Source organism: Mesocricetus auratus, unplaced genomic scaffold, assembly GCF_017639785.1.
Source record: "Mesocricetus auratus isolate SY011 unplaced genomic scaffold, BCM_Maur_2.0 Super-Scaffold_100029, whole genome shotgun sequence".
NCBI lineage: Eukaryota > Metazoa > Chordata > Mammalia > Rodentia > Cricetidae > Mesocricetus > Mesocricetus auratus.
The window spans coordinates 19762606-19786717 of record NW_024429210.1 but is presented as its reverse complement, the minus strand read 5'-3'; the positions used below and the strand labels follow the sequence as shown (position 1 = coordinate 19786717).

At 43.2% G+C, this 24112-nt stretch overlaps 1 protein-coding gene across 6 annotated transcripts in view; it reads left to right on the top strand.

Moving 5' to 3' along the window:
- Sptbn1 (spectrin beta, non-erythrocytic 1) overlaps window positions 1-24112 on the top strand; it is a 160411-nt gene that overhangs the window by 100860 nt on the left and 35439 nt on the right. For all 6 annotated transcript variants that reach the window (XM_005070338.4, XM_013113587.3, XM_013113588.3 and 3 more), the window contains 14 exons: window positions 6700-6873; window positions 8745-8836; window positions 10504-10584; window positions 10927-11042; window positions 13037-13149; window positions 13858-14045; window positions 15656-15773; window positions 16685-16843; window positions 17445-17747; window positions 19278-19431; window positions 20537-21407; window positions 21562-21699; window positions 22358-23114; window positions 23882-24084. In XM_005070338.4, coding sequence (XP_005070395.1) covers window positions 6700-6873; window positions 8745-8836; window positions 10504-10584; window positions 10927-11042; window positions 13037-13149; window positions 13858-14045; window positions 15656-15773; window positions 16685-16843; window positions 17445-17747; window positions 19278-19431; window positions 20537-21407; window positions 21562-21699; window positions 22358-23114; window positions 23882-24084 — 3467 coding nt within the window. The remainder of the gene's footprint in view (window positions 1-6699; window positions 6874-8744; window positions 8837-10503; window positions 10585-10926; window positions 11043-13036; window positions 13150-13857; window positions 14046-15655; window positions 15774-16684; window positions 16844-17444; window positions 17748-19277; window positions 19432-20536; window positions 21408-21561; window positions 21700-22357; window positions 23115-23881; window positions 24085-24112) is intronic.

Below are 24112 nucleotides of genomic sequence, written 5' to 3'. Positions count from 1 at the left end.
ATTTAGTATCTTTTCTGACTTCTTCACTTGTTCAGATCATCAGGCACTTAAAATTTACCTTGCATGATGGCAAGTCTTCTGCTCTGCAGTACCTAGCTTGTGTTCTGTAGCTGGAAGTGGCTTCGGTGACCACTGAATTAAATGTCTTTGCTTTGAAGATGTTGTAACTCAGGAATTGAGACACTATCCAGGCCACGCAGGTATGTTGTGTATTGTGATGCAGACTAAGGTATTTCTTAGGCTGGGGCTCTCTGTTTCCTCCATCTCCATTCTGTTCTCTTAAGTAACTTCAAGGTTCATTTGGGTCTCTGTGGAGAAAGGAAAGGAAGGAATTAAATTACTAAGGTGGGACAGTTGGCTTAAGCCTCCTTCCCTCCCTGAATACCCTGCCAGAAATCCTTTCTGTGTCCTCTTTTGTTTATAAAGGAAATCACACTAGTTCCAGGAAGTATTTGTTTTTCCCACCTCGAGACTCTTGACAGCAAACCCTGCCATTGTATGTATTCCATAGTCTGTAATCCTGGTGCACTGCAAATAGCACTTGTCTACCATGTTTAAGGCCCTGGATTCAATCTCTACACACAACAAGTAAGTAAGCTGCATGGACATTTGGCAGAGTTAGGGGCCTGGAAGGAAACACCCACCCCATTCTTTGCTCTCAAAAGGCAGGAAAGGAGAGTCAGCCCATGACTACACTGATACTCAGAGTTAGGGCTTGACCTAGTAACTCTGATGGGCAATTAGAATATGTTTTCAGGTCCTAACGTTGACTCACTCCATGATTCTTTCTCTTTTGGAATCTAATGGAAGATGGATCTGGAATAGGGGTAATAATAGTTGGTGTTATTTGAGACAAGGGTATCCCAGAAGGAGAAATAGGAAAAACACCAGCATAAATTATAAATAAATGAATAAACAGAATGTGAGCTGTGAAGGGAAGTTGCAAAATTGATTTAAGGAAGGTGGATGAAAACTGACGTTTCCTTAGAGGACCAGCCTGCCTGCCTGCCTGTCTGCCTACCTAGGCTACGTGGATCTGAGCCCCATAACTGATGCCTATCCTTCCACTGAATGGCAATTGAGACTGTCCCATCAATACTCATACAGGACAGAAATGTGTGTGTTGCTATGGGAATAGTCCCATGCCATCCTAGAAATCTGATAATAATCAATGAAGGCAAGATGGTATGCTCTTCTCCTTGGCTAAGCTAGCCACTCTTGAGGGGCAGCTTGAGAGATATAACCCATCCTATCCCTCTGTGTTCAGTTTTTGTCATTAGTTTCTTACTCCTTTTGAGAATGTGAAGCATAACTATATATAAACAGCTCTTAAAATTATTTGCCAGATGAGAACTGAATCCTTACCATTTGCATGGAAATGCATACCATTCTTGTTTATATTCTGTATTCTTGGGTAACATAAAGATAATGAGCTTGGAAGCCTGGCTCACTACATACTGGTTAGCTGGATAGATTATCCCTTTGGCAATAAAAGGATAAGAATAGTAGTTTCTCATAATCATGGCTGTTGTGAGGATTGAATATGATTAGCCATAAATGACCACAGTGAGGAGTGCATGTAGTATTGCCCAGTAAATGGCAGCTAAGAAGTTTCTCATCTTGGAATCCATGTAATTAGGTGAGATCATTGTCACCTCTTGAGAATAATTTATTGTTCCCTGAATTTGTCTGAGTATTATTATAGGCAGAGTTTCTCTGTGTCCTGGCAGCCACTGCCAAATAACCACACAGAGACGTGATATTAATTATAAATGCCTGGCTGATATCTTAGGCTTGTTTCCAGCCAGCTCTTATAACTTAAGTTAACCCATATCTTTTAGCTACCCTCTGCCACATGGCAGCACCTTCTTACAACATGGCACATTCATCTTGTTTCTCTCTGTGTCTCTCCCAGCTCCCTCCCTTCTTCCCAGTGTCCTCCTTGTCTGGCTCTTGCCCAGTCTCTTCCTGCCCAGCTATATGCCAGCCAGCTCTTTATTAACCAATGAGGGTAATGCATATGTACAAGGTACAGAAATTGTTCCACAGCGTTACCCTTTTTGTCTAATTAAAAAAGAAGGTTTTAACTTTAACATAATAAAAGTATATACAACTAAAACAGTTATGAAGAATTACAGTTACAATATCCAGTCCCTCTATATTTGACAAATTTAGAGGAAATACCTTATTATTTATCTTTGCGAGTCTTAAGTTTTATCCCTAATTTACCTTTTATCATAACTAAGGAAAAATTTAACTGTGACGGTCTAGTCTTCAGCTCCATCAAAGGCCTCAGAAGGGTAAAATGTTACCTAACCACAGGGACATCTGGGTGCCTGGACAGTCACCCTCAGTTCTTCTGTAACATTGGAACATCCAACTTTCATCTACAGGCCTAGTATATCTGACAGACTTCTGAGACACAGACACAGGGAATTTTGAAGGATTGGCCTTCCTTGTCTTGGCAAAGTTTGGCAGTCACTTTCTTTTGTGTCCTTCTAGTTCAATTTAGACAGTATACTGTCAGAAATTGAAGCAAGGGAATTCCCCCACCCCCACCCCATGACTAACTTTTGCCATAAAGAAGGCAAACTCCATATGGAGTTCTTTGATGCCCACCCAAGCCCCCTCCCCCATCTCTCTCCAAACCCTGCTGCATCTCAGAAAACCTGCCAAATGATGGCCCTTCCCCCAGAGATACTCACGACCACTCCCACAGAGTATTTAAAGTCTGCCTCCCCATAGAACAGACTTGTGGTTTTTCCAGTCTCTCTTGAGATGCTGGATGACCTAGGCCATTTGTTTTCATTGGTGTCTGCTCTGAAAATAAATATAAACTTTTAAAGGTAGCATACATATTTGTATAAGTACAAGTATAGACTGTGTTGTTTTATGTTTGAGCAGGTAAAAGATATTTTACATGTTTAGTAGGGGTTTTCCTTAGGTTTATTTCTTTATATCTGTAGTCAGAATTTTCAGAGAGTCTTCTTCAATCAAACTTGATTATCTTTAACCTAGAATGAATCCACAGCCACTCATTTCTTGTGGAAATAAGAGCATACCCTGTCTCCCAAAGCAACACAGCTTTTCACTTCCATTTTGAATTCAAGATATTTTTAAATGCATAGGTTCATTTAATCTAGCAGTTTCAATAATCCAGTGTTTCTCGACAGTTATGGCTTGTTTATTAGTAATCAAAAAATTTAAAGACAATAAGATAGTATACATTATTCAGACTCCTATGTATGTCCCATCTTTATGTGGCCTTTTTACTTCCTTTTTAAGGACTTTATTATTTCTAAACAATTTTTTAATCTATGACTGTATATACCTTTTCTCTCCCAAGACTATGTACATTTTTAAACATGAACACACTGTAACCCATTTAGTTTTTTTTTTTCCCATCTGGATCTGTCTTTTCTGAGCATCTATAACCTTTTCTGTCTTCATTATCAAAACCCCAAATCTGCCATGCTGGTTGTGCTCTTGCTGGTAGCTCAAGCCTGCAGGCAGCAGCCAGGCGATACATCTCTGCATTGCAGCCAACATGAGAGACATGAGACTAGAAAGCCTCATTTGGCCCCTTTTTTTGTGTTTGGAATGTTTTCTAAGCCTTTTCAGGTCTTCTGTGGATGTAGGTGCCGGACACTTGGGCACCATTTGTAGATAGCTTCTCTGTGTCCTGACAACCCCTCCCAAATAACCACACAGAGAGCTAATATTAATTATAAATGCTTAGTCGATAGCTCAGGCTTATTACTACCTACCTCTTAGAGCTAAGTTAACCCATTTCTATTAATCTACCTTCTGCCATGTGGCCTTACCTCTATTTCATCTTGCACCTCCTGCTTCCTCTCCATGTTTAGCTGGCAACTCCTCTGACTCCTCCCTCTTCTTCCCAGTGTCCTTAGTGTGCTTCTTCCACTTAACCCTATCCTATCCAGCTATTGGCCAGTCAGCTTCTTTATTAAACCAGTCACAGTGACACATATTCACACAGTGTAAAGGAATAGTTCACAGTTCCCTGAATTAGTCTGGGTATCTTATCATACCTTAAACACTTGACAGTGTCTTTCTGAAGTAAATAGACCTGGCATACTGGACTTTTAGAAGGGTGGGGGTATTTATTAAGGAGGTGGATATTGAACATGAGGCCTTGTGTGTTAAGCAAGTGTAGCACCACTGAGTTACTTTGAGACAGGGTCTAGATAAGCTGTTTGTGCTAGCCTTGAACCTAGGATCTTTTAGTCTCAATTTCAGACGCTTTATTATTGAGTCTCTCTCTCGCTTGCATTGTACTACCAGGATTATTTAACTTTGCTGTAGCTTGAGTTCTAATTGGTCTTAATAATAAAAACTCTGGGTCAGATATAGGGTTTAATGTTGAAAGATCAGAGAAGCAGAGCAGCCAGTCACTAGTTCTTACCTCTACTGTATCCTCAGACCAAAGGGTTGATCCTGTCCCTACAAATCCTCAGACTGAATACCATCTCTGCAAAACCTCAGAATGAGTCATGAGCTCCTGTCTCCCCCTGCCTTATATTCCTCTCTCCACCCAGCCACATCAATCCTGTCTCAACCTCTCCAGTGCTGGGATTAAAGGTGTAAACTATGCTTTCCTTTTAGACTGATTCACTCTCGTGTACCTCAGGATGTCCTTGAATTCACAGAGATCTGTCTGCCTCTGTCTCAGGAGTGCTGGGATCAAAGGTGTGTGCCACCACTGCCTGGCCTCCATGGCCAACTAGTGTGGCTACCTCGCACTCTGATCTTCAGGAAAGCTTTGTTACAGCACAAACAAAATATCACCACACTTTGCCATGTCTTTTTTGTTATTTTGTTGTAAAAGAGGGGTTAATCTTTCATTAAAGGTGAGTGAGCATCAGTTATGAAATAAAAGAATACTTTAAAAGCATGAACGGTAGTGCAATGAGATGATAAAATAAATGTTCCAGTAACTTAAATTGTTTTATTTTAGATTCTACTTATATATTTTTATTTTATGTATATAGATGTTTCTCGTGCATACATGTTTGTGACCACATGTGTACAGAGTCCAGAAATGGACATCTGATCCCCTGAAGCTGGAGTGGGTGCTGAAAATCCAACCTGGGTCCTCTAGAAGAGCAGCCAGTGTTTTTTTTTTTTTTTATTTAAATTTAAATTAGAAACAAGGTTGCTTCACATGTCAATCCCAGGTCTCTCTCCCTTTCCCTTCCCTCCTCCCACTCCCTCCCACCAACCCCTCCAATAACCCCTCATTTCCCTAGGGAGGGTGAGGCCCTCCATGGCGGTGTCCATAGTCTGTCATTTCATCCAGGGCAGGGCCTAGCCACTCCCCTGGGAGTGCATCTCATTGTGGGATGGGCGCCCAAAGTCAATTTGTATACCGGGGATAAATACTGATCTACTACCCAAGGCTCAATAGATTACCTAGGCCTCCTCACTGACACCCCCATTCAGGGGGTCTTGATCAGTCCCATGCTGGAATCCCATCAGTCTGGGATTCAAGAGCTAACCGTTGTCAGGTCAGCTGTTTCTGGGGGTTAAACCAGCCCAGTCTTAACCCTTTTGCTCATCAGTCCTCCCTCTCTGTCACTGGGTTCCTTGAGTTCAGCTCACTGTTTAGCTGTGGGAGTCTGCCTCTGCTTCCATCAGCCATTGAATGAAGGTTCTGTTTCCCAGACTCTCTGGCCATGGGATTGTAGGCTGGCACTCCCCAGATCTATGTCTAAAATCCATATATGAGAGAGTACATGCCATGTTTCTCTTTTTGTGACTGGGTTACCTCACTTAGGATGGTTTCTTCTAGTGCCATCCATTTGCCTGCAAATTTCAGGATTCCATTGTTTTTTTCTGCTGAATAGTACTCCATTGTGTAAATGTACCACATTTTCTCTATCCACTCACTCTTCTGTTGAGGGGCATCTAAGTTGCTTCCAAGTTCTGGCTATTACAATTAATGCTGCTATGAACATAGTGGAACAGACATCCTTGTATAAATGGGCATCTTTTGGATATATGCCTAAGAGTGGAGTTGCTGGGTCTTGTGGTAGGTTTATTCCCATTTTTCAGAGGAATCTCCATACTGGTGGCTGAACCAGTTGGCACTCCCACCAGCAGTGGAGGAGCAGCCAGTATTCTTAACTGCTGAGTGCTCTCTCGAGCTCCCTAGTAACACTGTGTGTGTGTGTAAGGTAGAGTAGATGTTTATAGTGAATATGGCAAGAATGTTTAAAATGTTCCCCTTCTAGTGGCTTCTTTTCCATTTTGATATAATTGTAAAATGAACAGATATTTGAGGTATTTAGATACCGTGTTCCTATCCCTCTGCCCTCCCCCTCTCTCCTTTTTTCTTCTTTCTTTTCCACACCTTGTTCCCTTCTCTAGCCTCATAAAACTACCACTCCTAAATTCTCCCGATTTGTCCCATTTCCATCCTAAGTCAATCTTAGGAAATAGCCCAGCCCAGAACAACCTGTTGCTACATTTAAAACAGTCAGTTGTCCTTACCAGTACCTTTGTGGATAGCAGCAGTAGCACTGAGACTCCATGAATTGCACCAAATGAGTGCACATAAATTTCAGTTTGGTTTTGGCAGGAGAGCACCCAGACTGAGCATGTGTGATTCAGGGTAGTTCTCAGGAGTGGTCTCTGCATGCTGGGTGAACTGTCTCTATCTCTGTGCTCTGTTTCTAGCCTAAACCCACGAAGGGACGCATGCGCATCCACTGTCTGGAGAATGTAGACAAGGCCCTTCAGTTCCTGAAAGAGCAGAGAGTCCATCTTGAGAACATGGGTTCCCATGACATTGTAGATGGGAACCACCGGCTGACCCTCGGCCTCATCTGGACCATCATCCTACGATTCCAGGTAAGGAGCTTTGCTAAGGAGGTTGCCAGCTTAAAGAACTTAGCCTAGCTTTCTGCACACGAGCTTCCTATCCACAGGGCCCCCAAGAGAGACCCAGCTGCTGCCACTCTAGAGGAATGTCAGGGCTACCGTGTTCTGCATTTGCACTGCCCATGACAGGCTTGGCTTTCCTGTCAGGTAGAACTCAATGACTTGGGGTTTGTAGGATGAACCACAGCCCACCGCTTCCTGGTACCTCTGAACATCAAACCTCTGTGTTTGGTTTGCAGTTAAAAAAGTCAAGCAGTGTGACTGGTGCTGGGCACTTCTAGGCTGTCTAGACTTCTCTGAATTGTGGCCATGTAGGCCTGGGGCTCCGTTTTCACCTTCTTGTCTTCTTTGGGTGTGAAGGAGCAGTTTTCAGGAGGAAAGAGCTAACAGTCTATGTGCGTTTGAGTGGGTGATGATTCATGTGATGGAGTGCCCTGGGTGAGCACAGGCACGTAGTGTTAGGGAGAAGCACCTCTGTTTAGGCCTGGCTCGGTCTCCAAGCACATGCTTTGTGCTCAGGCTCTTCAATTACAGTTTGAAGTGATGGAAAACCTCATACCCCGGTGTCAGGTTATTCTACAAACCACCCCAGCAGCCCCGTCTCCTGCATGACTGTGTCCTTGTGCTTCTCCCTCCTGTTTGCACACCATGATAAAGATCTGTTGATTTTTCTGAGTAAGGAAAAATCTCACCCAAAGGGGAGGGAAAGAGAAATCAAAAATCAAATTTTAACTGTCACAATTTTCCTGTTCAAATTCTGAGACTGTCCTGTGATCAGTGCTTTTCCATCACTGTTGCTGTTCAGAGATTAGGCTTCAGTGTAAGTGTTCTGGGTGTCTCTGTGTGGGGAGGGAGGGTATAGAGGGAGACTGTCCTCTGCCTTCATGGCTGCAATTGAGAAAACAACTCAATAATTCAGATTCCCAGGGCCCGGTTCCAGCGATTCTAATTAAATAGACTAATTGAATTATTATTGAAGATGCCATCTATTGCTTTGGCCTGTGGTGATGAGAACATTTCCATGGGGCCCCTTGACAGCAGATGAGTGCCCGTGTCATGGAGCTGGCACACAAAGCCATTTGCAAAATTGTCAGAGTGAACAGTTGAGTAACATTGACTGTCAGTGTGCTGTTCCTGTACTTGAGCCTGCTAGTACATACTTTCTCCTCTCTGGACTTGAGAAGCAAGGCTGCTTCCACTAGTGCATGGCCTACAGGTTTGGTAGCTGGCATTGTCCAGTTTCTTTCACTAGCCCTATTGAATCATTACTTGTTTTCCCACCTCTTGTCCCAAAGTTAGTTATAGGGAGAAAAAAAAAGACAATTGGAGCATTTCTCTAAAATCATATATATGATAGGTGCTCTTAACCCAACAACTAAGGTTTTTAGTGGATATGGTAGAACTTGACCTTTATGCTGTTAGACCAGGCTTTATGTCTGATGTTGAACTTGTTTGTGAACTTAGAGAGAGCTTGGAAGCATAGCATTTAATCAGGTCTGTCTTAGAGTCCAGGTCAGTTTTCAGGAATATATATATAGTGCCTTAGCAAAATATTTTTTCTGCTAGTTTGCAGCTGGAAAGATGGGCCTCCAGGAGTATACATGATCTTAATAGGTGCTAGGGAGGCATTCATGTGACCAACCAGTCATCCCCTTGACTCTGTGTATAGAATAGAAATCCTAGTTTGGAGGATTCTGAGGTGACCCTGACCGTTCTTACATTTAGAGCAGATAGTCTGCAGGATGAGATTTCCATTTGTTTTATATAAATATAGACCTAATCCTTGTGCTTGTCAGGACAGTAACTTGGGTGTTTGTCTCCTATTTCTTTTTAATCTTTAGATCCAGGATATCAGTGTAGAGACTGAAGATAACAAAGAGAAAAAGTCTGCTAAGGATGCATTGCTGCTGTGGTGCCAGATGAAGACAGCTGGGTGAGTGTGAGCTCAGAAGAGCACTGGGCATCCCCGGGATCATGTCCCCTGTGGCCATGAAGGTGCTACCAGTATCTTTTCCATGGCTCCATTGAGAAGTCTTGTGATCCTGTAGACAGTTGGTATGTTGACATTTCTGCTGGCTGTCAGAATTGAAGGAGTTCTGGTTTGTACTTGGAGCCTGTCATTTTCTTAATCAGTTGCTTTCTTTTTATCAGGAAGCTCTACACACCATTATATCTTAATTATAAAATTCTGGAAACATTTCTGAGAATCACTTAGAATCATACTTTTAAAAATGCATTTGGGAGTCTTTTCCTTTAATTTCTGCCATTTGGAGAGCTTTTCACAGCAAACTTAGAAATAGTTATTTCTAACTTAGAAATAGTCCCTGGTTTTCCTTGTAGTCTTTTACTGAAACCCAATTTGGAGATCCTTTATAGCACTGTGACTTTTTGTTGCTTATTGACATTTTGTGAATTTAGCTAACCCTAACCCTGTAAAGTATCCCTAGAAAAGTGGTCAGCACTTAGGAGCACTCAGTGCTGTTCCAGAGGATCCAGGTTCTGTTCCCGGCACCCACAGCAGGTGGCTCAAGACTGCTGGGACTTGAGCTCCTTCCATCTTCTGTGAGCACCTTCCTGCACATGGTGCATATAAACTCACAAACACGCGTAAATAAAAGGGAATAAAACTTTTTAGTCCTGCAAAGTGCTGACTAAATTATTTTAGAGTTCTTGGTTCTTAACGAGAACCAGTTCTTTCTCACCTTAATTAGTGTGTTGTTCTCAAAACTGCCTTACCCAGGGGTTGATGAGATAGCTTAATGGGTTAAGGGCACTTGCCATAAAGACACTTGCTATCAAGCCTGATGACCCAGGTTAGCCCCTAGGAGATCCACATGGTGGAATGAGAGAACTCATTCCCACAATATCCTCTGCTCCCCCCAAAAGAAACAACCCAATCAGATAGATAAAGACTCTAGCAACCCTTGGGTATAAGCAATGAATGTTAAGCATGAAACATAAAGAGTTTATAGCCCAGTGATTCTCAGCCTTCCCAGTGCTGCAACCGTTTCATACAGTTCAAAAATCATTTTGGTTGCTATTTTCATAATTGACATTTTGCTACAGTTGTAAATTGTATCTGTTGTAATATAAGTGATATGCAGGATTCATGAGAACCACTGTTATAACCTAATAAGCAGATAAAAGCCACAGATATACAGTTACTATGGATTAATACAGTGAAAAATAGCTGACTCATTAGAGGTAGGTTTCATTCAGAAAAGTTTTCTAGGGAAGTTCTTATTTCAGAAAACATTAGTTCAGTTAAGCACTATAGGTAAAAAAAAGAACTGGGTATCACATGACCAGGCAGTTCTGGCCAGCCACAGGAAGGAAAAAGCTACAGACAAGATCATGGCCACATTTTCCTGAGTAAGAATAATGTTTTAGATTTAGAACATAGTTCACATCTTTTATGGAATTGAATTAGCATGCAGATGTAAAGACACACAGCTGTCTGTGTTATTTTTATTTCATAGCAAGATGATTTTGAGGGGACATGGGCTCAGACTTCATTGTCCTTACTGATAGATGACCTTGAGTTTACAGTGAATGCAGACTTTATTATTAAGCTTTGCTCTTGTGCTCTGTCTTTGGCAGATACCCCAATGTCAACATCCACAATTTCACCACCAGCTGGAGGGATGGCATGGCTTTCAATGCTCTGATACACAAACACCGGTAAGTCTGAAGAAGGCCCATGTGTGGCCATTTTTCTGTGGCAGATCCGGATGAGTTGTAGTGTCTCCTATCTGTGGCTTAAATGCTGTGCCATATGGAAATTCCTGCATTCATAGGGAGAAAATGTGTGTGTTCACTCCTTTATCTTTCTTTTGCCTGATAAAACTTTAAAGGTGGTTATTTAAAAACGAGGGATCACTGTTTGATGATTCTATGACACTGTAATTTTATCCCATTAAGTGTTTATTTTAGCATTTCTGGAACAATTACCAGGTCTCGTTAGACACTTGAATTTTTTACAAGGTATAATGTTCTTTGGTGCTCCCCTGTCATTCTGTATAGGCCAGACCTGATAGATTTTGATAAACTGAAGAAATCCAATGCACACTACAATCTGCAGAATGCATTTAACCTGGCAGAGCAGCACCTTGGCCTCACTAAACTGTTGGACCCTGAAGGTAAGGACCCTCCATGTGAAAGGTTAATGTGAAGTCTTGTGTTGGTACACTCTGTGTATAGCACGCCTTGAGAAGGATTGAAGGAAGAGGAGCTTTGCAATTCCAGTATGGCAGTTACTTGAAGATTTATAGAATGGGTTACATTTGACAAGGCTTTGAAAGATGGGTCTGAGAGAGAGGGCATGGGCAAAGGTATAGAACTAGAAAAGAAGGCAACTTTGATGGTTAAGGGATTGGGGTGTCAGTGGAGGTTCTTGGCACCTGTGCTCACAGAGAGCCTAGCATAGGCACTCAGTGAATGCTTTTTGACTGATGTTCATGGGAATGTAGAGATTTAGAACGAGGGCACTCTTAGGATGCCAGAGCTTAAGTAAGGAAAGGACTGTGTGAGTGGGTGAGACAGTAGCAGTATCTCTTATGAGTGACTATATTGTATCTGTGAGAAATTGATGGCTAGTATATGGGTCAAAACCGTGTCTTTAGATGTCCAAGCTGACCTCTCTAGGGAAGCCTGTAAAATCCTCGTTTCTAGGTCCGAGTATAATGTGGAATTTCAGAAGAACTTTTTCTAATTTTGAGAAATGCTTAAATTTAATAGGGTTATTTGGTTTGTAATGTTAAAGGCTTACAGATTCTCTCAACTGTAAGCAGATATTAGAGAGACAGAAATGTGTGCATGTGAAAGTTTAAAGTTGTTATAAATATAGAATAGGAAGCTGAACTCTCCAAGGGCATCTTAATGTCATGGGTCTGCCAAGCTGGTTTCTTGCTATTCTCCAGTGCATAAGATTTACTACAGGAAGCCAAGATAAAATTATCTTTGTGCTAACCCATTAACTGATTTCTTGATGTAAACAGGAAGCTAAAATTCCTTAAGCTATGATCAGTCCTATTAACCCCTTACTTGCTGTGAAAATGTTTTTCTCAGGTATAGCCTTTAGTATTTTTACAAGGAGCCTCTTATTTATATGTGTCTTATTTTTAATCTGTCCTAGTTGTTATTCATTTGCTTCCATACTCAGTAAATATACTTTGGCCACCCTCTTACAGGTCAGTCCAGTAGGAATCGGGAAGGTGGAATGGTGTAAGATGCCTATGATAGATTTTAACACTTTATAATTAACGTTTATAGGCAAAAATCAAGAGTAAATAATACCTTGCAGAAGGCAGATTGTGTGTCCATACAGCAGAATCCCAAGGCAGGGAGAAGACAGTGATTTAGACACAGGGATGAGAAATACCCTTGTAGCCCCTGGGCTGCTCCTTTTGAGCCAGATAGTGAGTGTTGGCAGAGGCCATTTCAGGCAAAGGGTAGCCATGAGGAGTGAGCAGTGTCAGAAAGTATGGTCACATGTGACAAGTGGTGAAGACACATATTCTGCTGTGGAATTAGAAACATCTGGAATAATGCTTACCTAGAAAACAGCCTGATAAATATTTGATGGAGGATGGGGAAAGTGAAGAAGAGCGACAGCAGGGTAAACGGAGTTAAAGGGACCTGCTTCCCCCACTGAGGGGCACATTTGGTTTGTGCTTCTGGACGCTCGGCCTGGGTTCAGTGAGTGGGCCGACAGGGAAGCCCAGTAAGGAAGTCAGTTTCAGGTTTGTTTATGTGAACAGGAGGGCCTGACCTATGACATTAAGAATTCCGTCACTAACTGGATATGGGTAAAAGAAGACAAAGATCCAGAGATGAGTGTGCGGTAGGCTGAGATGGGATGTTTAGCCACAACCCAGTTTGGTGTTAGGGGTTGAGGGTGAGGTGAAGGAGCAAACATGCCTACTGCAGAAGGCATTTTGTGGGTATCCGTGTGGTAAATGAGTATGTGGTGTGCTTTCTTCCTTATCTGCAATTAATGACGTGATAGCAGAATTTTCAAAGAATAAGAAACCTCTGGGCTGCTAAGTACTGTTAGACAGTTGTTGCAGCTTGCTTCTGCTGTCCTGGTGGTTGCATGGTGAGTGGCACTCTGAGCAAAGTCCTCTGGTTACAGATATCAGCGTGGACCATCCTGATGAGAAGTCTATCATCACATATGTGGTGACCTACTACCACTACTTCTCCAAGATGAAAGCCTTGGCTGTTGAAGGAAAGCGGATTGGGAAGGTGAGCTTCCATGAGTGTAGTAGCTTGTAAACATAACTAGTGACTTCCCTGCTTTGCCTGAGTCCCTCTTCCTCTGTGGACTCTACTATGCCAGGAGTAAGCAACACTTTATCGTGGCCTCGGCGAGTGGCAGGAGCAAGGTAGAAAGAATCCTCATCTTTCCAAAGAGTAATAAGACGTAGAGGAATTGTAGCAATCTCTAGAAAGGAAATTGCGGGGGGGGGGAGGGGAGTTCAGGCAGGAACCTCTTTCATCATCCTTTACAGAAATTGACTGTTGAAAATTTAACTAAATTGACTCTACTGTGATCATGAAATCCTACTCACCATGATTTAACAAGCCTTGGTTTCAGGTCTTTTTCATCTCATATGGGCAAAGGTCACACGTTCTTTTTTGCTTGTTCATTTTGTTTTGTTCCCTTTCCTGCACCCCAACCCAGAGGTGCCATTGCTTTTCTGAAGTCATCATAGTGTTTCCCTTGAGGTGGGTGACTTCAGAACCAGTTCAGTTGACTTAGGCTGTCACTGCTCACACACAGGTAATAGGCATGATCTGGGTACCTGTTTGCCCTGAAGTGAAAAGGCTTCTGCCAAGAACAGAACTATGGGAAAGCTAGTCATTAGTTTGTGTGTTTTACGTGGAAACATCTGCAGTGTGTTTTCCCTGCCTGGTGACATGTGGTATCGGTTTCCTAACGTTTCATTACAGGTGCTTGATAATGCTATTGAAACAGAGAAGATGATTGAGAAGTACGAGTCACTTGCCTCTGACCTTCTGGAGTGGATTGAACAAACCATCATTATTCTGAACAATCGCAAATTTGCTAATTCACTGGTTGGGGTCCAGCAGCAGCTTCAGGCATTCAACACATACCGCACAGTGGAAAAACCACCTAAGTAAGAGGCAGATTGATTGTAATGCGTTGTCATTAATATGGGAGGAGAGACGGCAGCAGCCTAAGGACACCTGTTTTCTGACTCCTGTAATCGCCTCTGTTAGCTACTGTCCTGTTTTCCTCCTTGCCTGAGTTCTAGTTGCTGAGACTTCTTATACATTATGTCTCCTCTGAGTTCTCTGCAGTAGACTGTATCATTGATACAGGGTATGTGAGAATGTAAGAGATGACACAAGTCCTCAGTCCCTTCTCCAAAACCCTCACACGGAATGTTTTTCAAAATTCTACTTTTAGATTTTAGAAAAGTAGCACAGAGAAGCCAGGTGTAGTAGCACGTGCCTGTAGTCCCAGCACTCGAAACACTAAGTGAGGAGGACCCTGAGTTCAGGGTTACTTGGACTATATAGCAAGATCTTGTCTCAGAAAAAAAGGAAAGTTAATGTATATATAGGTATAGTGTACGTTATAAAATCCTGGGTGGGTCTGAGGAAATATGCTATAAAAAAGAATGTGGTAGCATTAATATTGTGTTAGATAAAGACAATCATTGTATATCAGTTGAGATCGTTTTGTTACCTAAAAAAGTTGTTTTTTTTTTCTTTTTCAAGTGTGTATGTGATATACGTACCCATGCGTGTTTGGAAATGCACGTGAGTGTGCACGCTCAGACGCCAGAGGAGGGTGTCTGGTGTCCTTCTCTATCGCTTTGCTTCACTCACTTAGGACAGGATATCTCAATGAACCAGAAACCAGGCTAGCAGTAGTCCTTGTGCCGTGTGTTATTGTTACCTCCTGCTAGTTTATCAGCATAGCTATGTCAGCTTTAGTGCAAGTGCTAGAGATCCGAGCTCTTCTCCTTATGCACAGCGAGTACTCTTCCCTGCTGAGCCCACTCTCCAAACACTTTCATGTAGTTCTTAAGTTTAGTATTTTAGCATAATTATTGAGTAAGGATTACCAAAGTCCTTTTATTTCTTCTGAAAATTCAGTTGTGAATTCTTTGGTGAGGGAGGTCTCTGAAACCCACACTTAGGTTAGATGTTTGAAATAACTATTACTATTTATGCACCTCTCTAAAGTAAATCCATTGTCTAGGTGCGGTGGTTCTTAGCCTTCCTAATGCTGTGATCCTTTAATACAGGGTCACATGTTGTGTTGACCCCCAACTATAAAATTATTCTCATTACTACTTCATAACTCTATTTTTGTTATTGTTACTAATCATAATGTAAATACCTGATGTGCAAGATATCTGATATGGCGACCCCTGGGAAAGGGTCGTTTAACCCCCAAGGGGTTGCAATCCACAGATTGCACTGGTCTAGGTGGTTAATGACCGTAATACTTTGTGCCCTTGATGTCCTCAAATATAAAAACAACCAACAGCCAGCCACAAAACGATGCCGCAGTGCAGTTCCAAAGTTCTAAGGACCAATTGACTAACCTGTTGCTGTCTCACTAATACAAACTTTACATAAATTAAACCAGAGATAAATGGATTTAAAATTTCATGACTGTGTGAAATAGGTATAGGTTTTTCTCTAACAAATGAATTTTCATTCTTGAAGGAACAGGATATAATAATGATTATGGTTGGTTCTCTTTACCCAGGTTTACTGAGAAGGGGAACTTGGAGGTACTGCTTTTCACAATTCAGAGCAAGATGAGAGCTAATAATCAGAAGGTCTACATGCCCCGGGAAGGGAAGCTCATCTCTGACATCAACAAGGTGAAACTAACCCATGTGATCATATTTTGGTTCTCCTATCTAGCAGGCTTCAGGTTTTTCTCTGCTTGCTTGTTTAAGAGTGCAGGAAAATGCACCCCCACCATCCTTCACTGCTATTGTCAGGGATAGCAGAAGGTCCAGCGAAGAGTTGTAGTGGGCCAGTCCACTGGAGCTCTGTCAGCAGCCTTGGCACAGGGTTTACCTTGTTACCCCAAGACTGAGTTTAGTCCCCCATCTGTGTGAAGCAGTCAACATGACATAGGGGGAACTGGAAACTTGGTTCCATGTGCTTGGCATCTCTGCAGATTGTGGGCATTAGGTTCTGTTTGTCTCTATCAGAGAGGCTGTCAGACCAGCTATTCTCACTGTTGTGCCTGGTGTTCCTACAAGTATACACTTGTCCTGTGGCTATTACTTACAAATGAAAACTAGAAAAAAGCTAGAACTCTCTTCATTTGTACACAGAATCCTGGAGCAGTCAATGTTTAGAATTCCTTTAAAAACATGAAGTAAGACATTTTCAGGAATGAATTGAATGTAGACAGTCAGAATTTCGAAAGAAAAATTCAGGCATGTGAGTTTTTTAAATGTGGCATGAGGAAGAGTAAGAGATTCCTAGTATATTTACCCTAGGCAAGTCAATTTTTTTTCCAGGTCAGAGTTAGTTAGAAGTTATAGTTGTATTGTTCCTTATCCTAAAACTGTTTTGTGTTCCAAGCTTATGACACTTTGATAAGGGAATGTTCCCTAAAGCTATGTTGAGAGAGAAAAACTTACTTTTCTCAAGGGTAGAAACAGGGTTTCCCTTTCAAGTTCCTTGATCCTTTCAACAAATACCTAGCTGTTGCGACAGCCAAGGATGGTTCCCTTGAACACTGCAGTAAACCATGCTTTTTCCCCCACTTCTGCAGGCCTGGGAAAGACTGGAAAAAGCCGAACACGAGCGAGAACTGGCTCTGCGGAATGAGCTCATCAGGCAGGAAAAACTGGAACAGCTCGCCCGCAGATTCGATCGCAAGGCAGCTATGAGGGAGACATGGCTGAGCGAAAACCAGCGTCTGGTGTCTCAGGTTCTGTCCATATTACGATAACACAGGCTTTTCTGAAGTAACCAAAGAACACTGACCCTCCCCAAGAGACCTGGAGCACAGGGCAGCGTTTGCCAATATCCGATATTATGAAGTTGCTGGCCAGTAACTTTTTATTTCCCACAAAGGGGATGTTTAAAATTTCTGATATTCTTCATAGACTTGGAAGGAGCTCGAGCAGTTTGCGCAGAGCCATTGCGTGTATGACTCATGCATATTCATGTAAGCCTTTAAAGTTCCCTTTGCTCTTTTCCCTCAGCGTTTGACCAGCCAGCCCCACAAGGCAATGAAATACAAAAGCAGCCCTTTTCCGTAGGCTTGACAAATTCCCACCTGAGTCAGTATCTTAAGTCAAGTATTGGGTATGAACCGGGCCTCCCTGTAAAATGAGAGGTTGCTGATGTGTTTGTTTGTTGGGAAGATATTTGAACTCCACCTGGAGTTTTAAGGATCCTAGGGAAGTGAGAAATCTTTGTAGGAGACTCTAAAGGCAGAGTTGGCTTTCATACTGTATCTGTCTTATCCAAAACCCCACCCTTGTTGACTAGGTGACTTAATTTCTTTTCATTCTGTTTCTCTGTAGGACAACTTTGGATTTGACCTTCCTGCAGTTGAAGCCGCCACCAAAAAGCATGAGGCCATTGAGACAGACATTGCTGCATATGAAGAACGTGTTCAGGCTGTGGTGGCTGTGGCCAGAGAACTTGAAGCAGAGAACTACCATGACATCAAGCGCATTACAGCGAGGAAGGACAATGTCATTCGGCTCTGGGAATACTTGCTGGAATTGCTCAGGGCCAGGAGACAGCGTCTTGAGATGAACCTGGGGCTGCAAAAGATATTCCAGGAAATGCTTTACATTATGGACTGGATGGATGAAATGAAGGTAACATTTGACTCAAAGTAGGGAAGGCCAGAGCTGATTCAGCCAGCCCTTTTCTTTGTGGGAACCATGCACTAGGGCCCCTTGTCAACTGCCCACATCTGCAAAGTCAGGGTGAGGCTGTATTGCTTACAAGTTCACAAGCTAAATGAGATGAGCCCTGCGGAAAAGTTGTAACAAAGACCACTTCATAGCCAAGATCTGCTGCAGTGACTTAGATCTGCCTTTAACATATGCCAGCGGAGAGAATCAAATTGTGGTTTGTCTTTCACTGTTAGCTTCGTCTTTCTGTGTGTTAGTAGACTTGTACTCTTTAGGACCGTGTATACAGATGGGAGAGTGGTGGTGAACACAGGTCATGAGCTAGGAAGCGAACTTTAGACCTTTCTGTCTTTCGTGCTGTTTTGCTTTATCTCCTTTGAGCCACTGAGCTTCCTCTTTTTATGGAGCTATACGCAAGTCTGCTTCCTAGCCATTCAGAAGTTGGGAGTGTGGTAAAATGGTACAGGTTGGCAGGAGGCTGAATGACAGTGACTGCCACGCCGCTTTGTGCTTTCCTCCTCGTTGTTGGCAGCCCTGCACCTGTTGGTGTCTTCTGATGCAAACCAGTGAGCACCATCTTTATTGGCAGTTCTTGAGAACAGAAGAGAATGGTGTTTAGACTATCCTCTTTTCTCTCAGAATACTGTGCTCTTTACATAGGAGAACTCGTCTCTGAGTGTCGGTCTTCACCGGTGTCTTACTTCTTGAGCTGTGGTGACAAAGGGACAAGGCCAGCTGATAACTATTAATTTCCCTCTGCTACTGTCCCATAGTTACAATGTTCTAAGGTTTGATTTTTGACCTCTTAAAAAAGAAATGTTCTTAAAGTTTGGCAAAGGAGTGATTTTCATTTGTAAATCATGATGTGCATACTAAAATTCAATTAACCTGGTTTTCTGGAGAAATGATAAGAGTGAAATAGAAATTTTATTGTGGGCAATATGAGACGGTAGACAGGAGAAAAATTGGAAGGTTGAATAAAGAACAAAAAAATTTCAGTGAGTTTCAAAATGATGTTGTACCTAACCATAGTCTCCTTACTGGTTAAAGAGGTGACACCTGGCATAGTTTTCTTATTGGGTTGTAGATGTGGCACCTGGCACGGTTTCCTTGTTGGGTTGTAGATGTGGCACCTGGCATGGTCTCCTTACTGGTTAAATATGTAGTATACAAGCTTTTAAGTAGATTCTAATATTGGTTACATAGCTAGATAAAGACATGTCAGGAGGGGGTGTCCCTTTCTGTTCTGTGCTTTTTAATGTGAATTTTATTTGTTTTTGCCAAAGTGAATGGTCCTTAGTTATTGTGCCTCTCTTGATACAGGACTCCTGTTTGTTTTGTTCTGATTTACTTTGCATTGTCTTGTCTAAAGTGGTCATTGGCAAACCAGAGGGAAGGCACATCAAAGATGCTGAATCTGCTTGTTCAAAGATGATACACTGAAATCAAAGCTGTATTCACAGATGTGACTCTATTGCCATTTGTGCACAGGTGCTATTGCTATCTCAAGACTATGGCAAACACTTGCTTGGTGTAGAAGACCTGTTACAGAAGCATGCCCTCGTTGAAGCAGACATTGCAATCCAAGCAGAGCGTGTAAGAGGTGTGAATGCCTCTGCCCAGAAGTTTGCAACAGATGGGGAAGGTAAGAATGGGCTGTTCTAAGCATTATCTCCTCTACAGTGGAAATACATCTCTGTAGAGTACCAACAGGACTTTTAGTTACTGTTACACTGTTGTAGGTCTCTGGGCAGATTGTTTGCTTACAGGTTATAATATGTATAGCACAGTGGTTTCCAGCACTGTCTCTTTTTCTGAAATAGACACGTTTTCCTTAAATACTGAAATGCTGCTTGGTTTTGAGAGCTTTGGCATCTAGCAGTGGCAGTGCTGCTGTTCTGTGCTCAGTAAAGATGTGTGCTAACAACCTACTGTAGCTCTCCCGCAGCTCACAGCTTTGACACTGGTCACGCGCTGTTTAGAGGATACTTAGAAGGGTTCTTGGGCCTTGCTTCTTAAGAACCAAGTGAACACAGCTGCCTTCTTTCATACGATTCATGTGCCGTCTTGATTTATAAGTAATCTTTGTCTACAGTTGGGCTAAAAGAGCAGTACATGGCATATCCCCTTCTTCCTGTCGGAGTCGGTATATGTGGCTATCTCTTTGTACTGCTATCCAGCTCCCAAATAAAGACATGGAGACTTACCAATTATGAATGCTCGGCTTTAGCTTAGGCTCGTGCCACTAGTTTGTTTGTTTGTTTGTTTGTTTGTTTGTTTTTACTTAAATCTTTCTGTTCAACTACATTTTGTCTCCGGGCTTTTTACCTTTTTTCATTTTGTATGTCCTGCTTTCCTGCTTCTTCCCCATCTGTCTGCTGGCCCTGGCCTCTGGCCCCTGGCCTCTCCCTGTCATCTCTTTTTCTTTCTCCCTCTATTGGCTATTCAGCTTTTTATTAGACCAATCAGGTACCTTAGGCAGGCAAGGTAAAACAGCGACACATCTTTTCAAAATTAAATAAATGCTTTGCAACATAAACAAATGTGACACATCTTTAAAATACAACACATCTTTACATGGTTAAACATATATTCCACAAGTCAGGATCTCAGGAAGCATCTTGCTTCTTTTTACATGGCACTGCTTAGATCTGAACCTGTATCCAAGCTAGACCATGGTCTGCAGATGAGCAGGAAGATGTTAGAAACTCAGTCAGATACTCAGCATTCTTTTCTTGGTGTTGAAATAGGCTATAAGCCCTGCGACCCCCAGGTAATCCGAGACCGTGTTGCCCACATGGAGTTCTGCTATCAAGAGCTCTGTCAGCTGGCAGCTGAGCGTAGGGCTCGCTTGGAAGAGTCCCGTCGCCTCTGGAAGTTTTTCTGGGAGATGGCAGAAGAGGAAGGTTGGATACGGGAGAAGGAGAAGATCCTGTCCTCTGATGATTATGGGAAAGACTTGACCAGTGTCATGCGCCTGCTTAGCAAGCACCGGGCATTTGAGGATGAGATGAGCGGCCGTAGTGGCCACTTTGAGCAGGCCATTAAAGAAGGTGAAGACATGATTGCAGAGGAACACTTTGGATCAGAAAAGATCCGAGAAAGAATCATTTATATCAGGGAGCAATGGGCCAACCTGGAGCAGCTCTCAGCCATTCGGAAGAAGCGCCTAGAAGAGGCCTCATTACTGCACCAGTTCCAGGCTGATGCTGATGACATTGATGCTTGGATGCTAGATATCCTCAAGATCGTCTCTAGCAATGATGTGGGCCATGACGAGTACTCCACGCAGTCTCTGGTCAAGAAGCATAAAGATGTAGCAGAAGAGATCACCAACTACAGGCCCACTATTGACACACTGCATGAGCAAGCCAGTGCCCTTCCCCAAGCACATGCAGAGTCCTCAGATGTGAGGGGCCGCCTGGCAGGAATTGAGGAGCGCTACAAGGAGGTGGCAGAGCTAACGCGGCTAAGGAAGCAGGCTCTGCAGGACACCCTGGCCCTGTACAAGATGTTCAGCGAGGCTGACGCGTGCGAGCTCTGGATCGATGAGAAGGAGCAATGGCTTAACAACATGCAGATCCCAGAGAAGCTGGAAGACCTGGAAGTCATCCAGCACAGGTGAGTTGCAGTCACTGCTGGTGCAGAGTGTGTGGGCTGACACATGTAACCAGTGGCCGTGGGGTTCATACCCTGTTGAATTGCATTAGAGTGCGGGCTGACATATGTAACCAGTGGCCGTGAGATTCACACTCTGTTGAATTGCATTTTTTAGATTCGAGAGTCTAGAACCTGAAATGAACAACCAGGCTTCCCGAGTTGCTGTGGTGAACCAGATTGCACGGCAGCTGATGCACAGTGGCCACCCCAGTGAAAAGGAAATCAGGGCTCAGCAGGACAAACTCAACACGAGGTATGCTTGGCGTCAGCGGCGCCCACTGCCCCGCGTGGGTCTTGGGTGGGTGGGGCACTTGCCCAGCTCTGCTATCAGGAACTTCCTGCATTGGCGTCCGCTTTTCCATGTGTGTTCAGCCGTGGTTTGTAAGAATGGGCTTTTAGGGTGAGTTGACATCATTCAGAACATGAGTCAGGTAGTCACCCAGCACCTGCTTCTCCCCAAACTGAAGTTAAAGCCCTGGTGACTGTACCTAGTATGGCGGAAGATAGCAAGATGGAACCTGTGTTTTAAATGAAGCCTAGAACAGGTTCTGGGGAAGCTGGAAAAAGCCTGTTATCAGGAAAGACCTTTGTCCTGTTCTCCCCTATTTATTGAACAAACATTTTTGAGTAGGTTACAGTCAGTTTGGAAAATGTTCCTTGGGAGCAGTTTTGAAATGTCTATGGATGAGCACAACAGATAGGAATTACAAGCCCCTGTGGGACAGATGAGATGACCACATTGAGCCATTTGATGGATGTTTACTGTGTGACGTGATTTAAATGAACCAATGAAAACATTTAGTCAAAGAAGGAAGGACATCAGTGAGGCATCCTGAACTCTCGCTGTTTGTCCCAGTGTCGAGCACAGATTTGGTCCCCTTTGTGCTTCATGCTGCTGTCTCCGTTCACAGGTGGAGTCAGTTCAGAGAACTGGTAGACAGAAAAAAGGATGCTCTGCTGTCTGCCCTGAGCATCCAGAACTACCACCTCGAGTGCAACGAAACCAAGTCCTGGATCCGGGAAAAGACCAAGGTCATCGAGTCTACCCAAGACCTTGGCAATGACCTGGCAGGTGTCATGGCCCTGCAGCGCAAGCTGACTGGCATGGAACGAGACTTGGTGGCCATCGAGGCGAAGCTGAGCGACCTGCAGAAAGAAGCCGAGAAGCTGGAGTCTGAGCACCCTGACCAGGCTCAAGCCATCCTGTCTCGGCTGGCCGAGATCAGTGATGTGTGGGAGGAAATGAAGACGACCCTGAAGAACCGAGAGGCCTCCCTGGGAGAGGCTAGCAAGCTGCAGCAGTTCCTGCGGGACCTGGATGACTTCCAGTCGTGGCTCTCCAGGACCCAGACTGCCATCGCCTCAGAGGACATGCCCAACACCCTGACTGAGGCAGAGAAGCTTCTCACACAGCATGAGAACATCAAAAATGAGATCGACAATTATGAGGAAGACTACCAGAAGATGAGGGACATGGGTGAGATGGTCACCCAGGGACAAACTGATGCCCAGTACATGTTTCTGCGGCAGCGGTTGCAGGCCTTAGACACTGGCTGGAATGAGCTCCACAAAATGTGGGAGAACAGACAAAATCTTCTCTCCCAGTCCCATGCCTACCAGCAGTTCCTTAGGGACACGAAACAAGCTGAAGCTTTTCTTAATAACCAGGTAATGCTCGATTTGGCCTTGGTTTCCATCCTTTTGAAACAGGCCCTGACTGATGTTTGAGACTTTTGGTTAAACAACAGGTTTAAACCATGCCTGTGTGAAATTAGATGTATTATTTTGCATTTCCCTGTGACCCGCCCCCATCCCCAGGACTCTTAGTAGCATTGAAATTCCTCATGACATAAGGACCTCAAATTGAAATTTTCTGAGAAAGCTGTTCTGCCTTGCAAAGTATGCTTCTGTTGCAGTTACTGTTGAGGCCCACTTACGTTTGTAGTAGGTCCTCATAACACTTCATGTCATTTGGCAACATTCTGTGAGGTACTAGCCCAATTAAAGAGCGCAGTGAACAAGTTTTGGGGAGTTGGTTTGCCCAAGCATACAAAGCAAAGAAGAGAGTTTAAAAACAGAAGTTATAAAGGCAGCCGAAGGTGGCTGCCAGCTTCAGGGTTATTAATCTCTCTTAAGAGGGCGAATACCGCTGCCACCTTTGTGAACATGAGAGAACGCCAGGGCTGACAGATCGAGCTTTGCTTACTGTGGGAAAGCAATTTATAACATTATCACTTAGGGAAATGGTGTTTTACTTGAGTTTTTTGTTTCTTTGCTTTTTCATTTCAAACTTTAATTTTAGCTGATTCAATAATAAATTATTTTGTGGAGTGGAAATACAGTGAAATAATGATTGAGAAGTTAATGTATAGGAAAAAGTTCTTTGTTAATAGGTCATGTCATTCGGGATTGTGCTTTTCCTCTTTTGAAACAAGGAGTATGTTTTGGCTCATACTGAAATGCCCACTACCCTGGAAGGAGCTGAAGCAGCTATTAAGAAACAGGAGGACTTCATGACCACCATGGATGCCAACGAGGAGAAGATTAATGCCGTTGTGGAGACGGGCCGAAGACTGGTGAGCGACGGAAACATCAGCTCAGATCGTATCCAGGAGAAGGTGGACTCCATTGATGACAGGTACAGTTTTTATACTTTGGATCATTGA